This window comes from Impatiens glandulifera, chromosome 5, assembly GCF_907164915.1.
Source record: "Impatiens glandulifera chromosome 5, dImpGla2.1, whole genome shotgun sequence".
NCBI classification, from domain to species: Eukaryota; Viridiplantae; Streptophyta; class Magnoliopsida; order Ericales; family Balsaminaceae; genus Impatiens; species Impatiens glandulifera.
This window is the reverse complement of record NC_061866.1, coordinates 7459075-7466071: the sequence shown is the minus strand read 5'-3', so window position 1 is coordinate 7466071 and position 6997 is coordinate 7459075. Positions and strand designations below refer to the sequence as shown.

The following is a 6997-nucleotide window of genomic DNA, read 5'->3' as shown; positions in this document are numbered from 1 at the left end:
TGAATAAAATATAATTTTTTTTTAATTTTTAAATATTTCTTTTTTTAAAACATAAAATCTATAGAATTGTAAAATCGAAATTATTTATAAACTCGTAAAATCGTAAAATTTTATTATCGTAAATTTAAAATTATAAGAATTTACTTAAAATTAGACTCGTTAATCTTATGTGAAAGTAAAATTTTAAGAGTAACTCGAAATTTAACATCTTTGCTCAGGTCATTTTGTTTTGTTTCATTTTGAATTATCAAGTTTTTTTTATTTTAATTATTTTAACATTTTAATAAAAAAATATTTTTTTTAGTTTTTCTTAATGACCTGTTTGGCTTGGTTTGAACATTTAATTTTTCTTTTTTAGACTATAAAATTTCAAAAAAATTACGAGTTGATTTATTATAGTTATAAATCAATTTATATATATAATAAATATTTGGAAGCATTTTTGTAATTTTTAAAATTTTCTATCATATATTATATTCAAGGGATTAATTGTGAAAACTCATTTTTAAGTATTATTTTAAACAATAATTAGTTCTCTTAGATTTAGTCTTTGAAAAATAAACGAATTAAAATAAACGTAAAATATTTTTTTAAAATGGTCAAAATATTTTAATAAAGACTATTTATAACATACAAATGAGATATAGAGTCAAGGTTTCTTCTCGTGTGTAAATAAACACCTAACCTAGAAGAAATCTATTTTCTCATGGCGTTATTTAAAAATATATTTTTCTTAATTTTACAAAAAAAATTTAGGTGTTAACTTTTTAATTATAGACTTTTTAAAACCTTCCCTGATTTAATTTAATTTAATTTTTTTTAAAAATTAAAATTTTATATTTATTTCTTAAAAGTTAAAAAAAATTAATTTTTCCAGGATAAAGAGTTTTTAAAAGTGTACACACATACATGGTAGAATTTAAAAATAAAATAAAAAAAGTCATAGTAACAGTTAGAAGACAGGGTAAAGAGTTTTTAAAAGCGTACACACGTTACACATACATGGTAGAGTTTAAAAATAAAATAAAAAAAGTCATAGTAACAGTTAGAAGACCGAACTTTCGTGGACTGGCTGCTAACTTTAACAACGTTTTAAAAAAGAGTTCTTGAAAATTTTAAGAGCGAGCTAAAATAAAAATAAAAACAATCTTATTAACATTCCCCAAATAAGAGCCCTAATCCAAACAAAACATTCTCCAAGAACCAAATCAACCAGAAAAAAATAAATATACATATATGCAAAGGACTTAACACACCTTTTACATATGATTATCTGTAACACCAGAATTTATGTAACACACTAGTTATGTATCCAGAAATCAACATATACACTTCAATTTTAGGGGCATCTAGAGACAATCAATTGTATTTCTATAAACATGAACATAAAAACTATTTCAATTATCAAGCTGTATAAATTCTCCTCACCTTCTTCATTGCCCTGCGACAGATTGGGCAAGTACCCGCCACCTCAGCAATCCTGTAAGCCAGGTCATCATGTTATAATATTTTGTAATGAAAAATTTATGCCAAAAACCACAATAATCTAAAACATAATCAAAATCATGATCCAGAAGAGAAGAAAGAAAAAACTCTCTATACCAAATGAAGCAAAAAATCATACTATAATTTGGATCACGAATTAGAAAATAATTTGTATAATTCAGATAGCGTTCTTCGGTCAAACACAAGATAAATCACTTTCAATTTTAATTTTGACAATTTTCCAAGGAGAACAAATTGGTGACAAAATAGTAGTTTTCAAATAGGCTCAATATGCACCAGCCTGATAGAATTGGTTTAAAATCATAAATTACCTTTTTCCACAAGTATAGCACGATACAGAGTGACCACAAGGAAGGAAGAAACAGTCTCTAGGAGCATCAAAACATATTGCACATAGGCGTTTAGTATTACTATCTTCGGATTCTCCATCTCTTAGAGTCTTCCCTTCTTCAAAGTCTTCATCATGGTCTGAAGCAAAATCATAGGAAGAACCATGATTAGACAGGTCCTCAGCTTTCTGTGATAGCAGAGGAGCCCTATCGGAGGGTCCTTCTACATTCGTATTAGTTCCATGCCCACGGTTGTACTTGTTCATATATCTAAGGCCAAGGATAATCAGAAATGCCATTCCACCTATAGATTGAAAACTTTTCAGGAAAATTTTGAACAGATGGAGTTGTAAATATTATTAAGTTGTTTACCAATGCCAACAATGAATGTGATCCAGCGAGGTCCATATGACAGTTTAACATACCAATCAACAGCACCAGCCTGATCATATAAAACAGTATTTCTTAAGAATTAGTTAGCGGTGATTGTTGATAAACATCGTACTGGGTCTCAGAACAAAGGGGAGAGAATTAACTATTTAACATAACTATGATATAATTGAGAATAACTATATGTGACTGGATTTTATCAAGATACTACTACATTATAGTATCTAGTTGATCACTATTGTGTAAGACAACATTTTCAATAATAGAATTTTTCTTTTACTTCTTACATGGTATCAAAGCTTTAGGTACATTGGCCTATTTATTATCATATTTTATTATCAGCATTAATGATCCGGAAAATCTACATTTTACTGTTATACCAAATGAAGCAAAAACTCAGACTATAATTTGGATGATGAATAAGAAAACAATCTTATACCAAACAAAAAGAAATGTATTTTCAATTTTAACTTCGGCGATTTTCCCATGAGACAGTAATTGTGTCAAAGATTGTAAAATATATCAATCAGCTTCAACTGATTATTTGATCTTATTGACATCTAACCCTTCTATATTGTTCTCTGGTTTTTGTTTTTCTCCTACCCACACACCCCTTCTATGTAAACCGTTTAGGTGGTCCTGGGGAGAGGGGCAGCTCTAGGTGGTCACCTAGTTCGCCTCACCCTAGGGTCTGCCCTGATTGCAAATCCAAATCAACCATAAAATATAATAACTTGGATTTGAGGAGTGTTGGAATATTAGATATGATATATCCCTAGGATTATGTGATGAGAATAAATATCTCATAATATAAGATAATTATCATATTAACTATTTTTTTTTAAATTCTGAAAGGGGTTTAGGTGGCCCTGGGGAAGGGGGTGGCCCTAGGTGGTTCCCTAGTTCGCCTCACCCAAGGGCCGGCCCTGGTTGCAAATCCAAATTAACCATAAAATATACTAACTTAGATTTGAGGAGTGTTGGAATTTTAGATATGATATATCCCTAGGATTATGAGATGAGAATAAATATCTCATAATATAAGATAGTTATCATATAACTATTTTAAAAAAATCTGAAAGGGGTTTAGGTGGAACTAGGTGGTCGCCTAATTCGCCGGCCCTGGTTGCAAATCCAAATCAACCATAAAATACACTAACTTGGATTTGAGGAGTGTTGAAATATTAGATATGATATAACTCTAGGATTATGAGATGAGAATAAATATCTCTTAATATAAGATAATTATGATATGATAAGACTTATCATATATAATTGATCTCATAAAACAACATTCACAATACATGCTCAATAATCCAAATTTTGATTGATTTTCTACATTTAGCTCAACAGATTTGGGCACATTGGCTTAATTTACAGAAATCAACCCACTATTGGAAACACTATTATTTCCATAACATTTGGAACCTAAAATTTTCCAGTGACAGATTGAAAAAATTATTATAAAAAGTGTTTCCAAATGGTGCCAATAATATATGCTTGTGTCATGATTCCATATAAATCATTTCAGAAAAATCGCAAATTGTAGCAGTTACAGAACCTGTTTTTGATTTGGACAGTTGTAAAACATATGTAATAACAACAATGCTTGATTAAGTGAAGATGATAAGTGAGCAATACAAACCTCATCAGAACCAGGTGTAGCCAAAACAGCAGCATTCTGATTAGTATAAAACAGTTTCATAGTGCAAGTGCGATGAGAGATAGTACATGCATAGTAAGCCCCTGTTGTATTGTACACATAAGCCTTCACCGTGATATGCAATTGCACCTGTTAATAACAGAAGTAAAAGCAATATATGTATATCAGGGAAAATAAAGATTATTTCAATGCAACACAAATAAGCAATTCTCTACTTCTTATTGTTGTTTAAATATTATGTTTCCTAAACACTTTGGCAATAAACTTCACAACATATTAAGTTCACAATTCCATGTATAATCAAGAATTATTCCACCTTAATAGAACGAAATATCATGAATGTGATGGTGCACAAAATAGATAAAGACTTAGAGCTTATTTGATGAAGTTTTTTTTCTTAAATAAACTGGTGTATTGGAAGAAAAAAAAACATTGTATGATGAAAAAGTGGATTATTGGGTTAAATAACTAAACTATTATTTGTACTTAATATTTAAAATGTTATACAAAACAAAGTTCTAGAGTAATTTGGATGATCAAACAAGGCCTACGTTTCCCAGTGGACATGTTGAGGATCTAATTCAGTTGCTCTACTTCTAATTAACAAGAAAATTTCAATTGTGATATAAGCACTGGTAATGAGTGAATAGTTTCCATGCATCTTCTAAGAACCCTGAAGCAACCCAGTTATAGAAGGTCTCTCAAATTAAATCAGAGAAGAAAAGAGTGTATAAAGAGCTTGGAGACAATTTCTCCCAGACAACAAAATAATATAATAATGAATCTGAAAAGCATGCTTTAAAAGATATTAAGAAAAAAATTAGAGTAAGTTAACATAAGCAATGGTAGATAATATTCATTTACGACAAGTCATTTGAAGAATGTCACAATAAGGTTCAAAGAAATGAATAAATCAACGATGAGATATATTATGTGGGAAGCACCTCTACTTTCTCCGAGTTCAAGTTTCCTAGTGCAACATAGTAGTTAGAAGATTTTGTAATATCCTGCTGAATCACACCATTTCCTGTAAAGTGGCACTCATTGGTCAGTAAAAACACTAGAAAAACAACCTTCAGTTTTTTTTTTAAAAAAAAACTCACCATGAATGTTATTCCAAGACAGAGTAGAATCAGGATATGATGGATTCACAAGCCATTGATCAAGGCCCTCATTCCCTGTAATTTTCAAGTGAAGAACTTTTAGAAATATTAGAAGATTCTGGAATCAATATACAACAACCAAATGGATGTAATAAGAGAGATAAATATGAGGCATGGAAGGGTTAATCCAAAGATGGCAACAGTGGCAAGTATATTAGAACTAATTAGATAGGATACCAGCCATTGTTAATGACCAAAAATTATGTCCAAACTCAGTTACCAAATTAATCCAATACATGGATTGAAGAGCAGGATCCATTCTTAGGCCTTGATGTTTTTGGATTTAATACAAATACTCCCTTATCCCATCATCAATAACTTTTATGAATCAAAACACTTTTTATAGCATTTTAAACTAAACCCCAAATAACCCTTCATAAAACAAGCTCTAAGACTGCAAATTCCATAGGCAACTTGATTGGAAATGAAATATTTAAAAGTACGAGCAAATTTCTTCATGTAGATAGATACAACTCATTCTCCACTCTCCTGACAGAAAGAATCCATTGCAGTCACACCAAAGGGATCTTTAACCGACAAATAAACAATTTACGAAGGGAAGAATAGGAATATATTATCATTGATTAATATACATACCTTGGGCAATTACAAGTATTAGTGAGGAAGAGCTTGCTGAGTTAATACTGTATGAAATATTTATTTGAGATCCCTCATTTAGTACAAATGTCCATTCCTGCAACACAAGCAGACACCATTTACATCATCACAGGCTCAGATCATTTCTGCTACATGAAAAATGAAAAATAACTTGCCTTATGAGAGCTAATTGGAAGAGACGTGATATGATCCTCAGACCAAGTTTTAACTATATCAAGAGCAGGTGTATCGTAGAATCCATAGAGTACTGGCCCTGAATTCACCTCACCCAATTGCTCAACCTGGCATCAAACTCAACCACTTTCAAGACATCGTGCCATCAGTAACAAGGGAAGTCATGGAGCTTACCTTTATATAATCTACGAACAAGTGATTAGGATTTATTAAGAATGAAGAGTTTGGGCCAATTTGATAAGTGACAGAACCATACACACCCAGAATGAGAGTCATTGAAGCTGAAACCAAGATCATCATTTACATAAATTCTTTCAGCTAAACAAGGATACAAAAATAATGAAACTAGAGATGGAAAATGAAGCAAGGACGAACCGAAGAGACCAAATACGAAGCTGACAAGGATACAAAACCAGGAATCGTCCTTTGTAGATGGCGACGACATATCTCCACGTTCCGTAGTCGTCCTTGTCTGATACATCATATCATCATGATATTGATTATGATGATGACGATGATGAAAATCGGTGGTCCGGTCTGGGAAGGGCTGCGGCGGTGCATCACGATCATGACGCCAGACTAACCCAGCTGTGGAATCACCGTCGTCCCTCCCAGCTGTAGAAGAAAATCCAGAAAAATCCGATGACGAGGGTCGCTCCGGATCCTCCATAGCATTGGAGAAAATCCGGAGAAAGAGGAAATTGTAGAAAGGGATGAGGAAATATTGAATTTGTAGCTCAGGCTCTGGATTTTAAAGTGATCCAAACAATTGTGGTGACTGGTGAGGGAAGAATCCATTGAAGAATGGATAAAAGAAGGGTGCTAACTGAAATTTTTCTCTTCAATAAATTTCAGCTTGATTATATATTTCACATTTTGCAGGCTGACTTTTGGTTTTTACTATTTTATTTTTAAAAATACAACCACATTAGCATCTACCAATATGTTATCGAGTTAATAAATATTCGAGAAAAATCGATTTAAGAAACTTTTCGAAACAAATCTTAAAAAACATTATGAATGTATTACAATTCTAGACATTTAAGGTTGATTATATGTCTGTTTCAATTTCTGTAATTTACCGACCACATCTTGTTAAATCTTTTTTCTCTCTTTGAATAGTTATAATTGAATATTTTTGTGGGTTTGTCTCA

The 6997-nt window shown here is 31.4% G+C and overlaps 1 protein-coding gene across 1 annotated transcript; it reads right to left on the bottom strand.

Annotated features, from left to right (window-relative positions):
- Positions 1 to 1210: 1210 nt before the first annotated feature.
- LOC124938243 (E3 ubiquitin-protein ligase APD2-like) lies at positions 1211 to 6661 on the bottom strand. The gene is made up of 10 exons (XM_047478652.1): positions 6219 to 6661; positions 6018 to 6124; positions 5825 to 5950; positions 5649 to 5745; positions 4992 to 5066; positions 4833 to 4915; positions 3871 to 4017; positions 2208 to 2277; positions 1818 to 2139; positions 1211 to 1480 (listed from the first exon to the last, which is right to left on the bottom strand). The coding sequence occupies exons 1-10, from the start codon at positions 6511 to 6513 to the stop codon at positions 1405 to 1407; spliced, it is 1398 nt and encodes a 465-aa protein (XP_047334608.1). The 5' UTR covers positions 6514 to 6661; the 3' UTR covers positions 1211 to 1404.
- Positions 6662 to 6997: the final 336 nt, after the last annotated feature.

Excerpts from the sequence above, each read along its gene's own strand:
- LOC124938243 (XM_047478652.1), bottom strand. The coding sequence starts at position 6,513 with ATGGAGGATCCGGAGCGACCCTCGTCATCGGATTTTTCTGGATTTTCT. Across the intron at positions 5,951-6,017 it reads TGTTCGTAGATTATATAAAG|GTTGAGCAATTGGGTGAGGT; the intron begins GTAAGCTCCATG and ends GTTTGATGCCAG. Across the intron at positions 2,140-2,207 it reads CACATTCATTGTTGGCATTG|GTGGAATGGCATTTCTGATT; the intron begins GTAAACAACTTA and ends TTCAATCTATAG.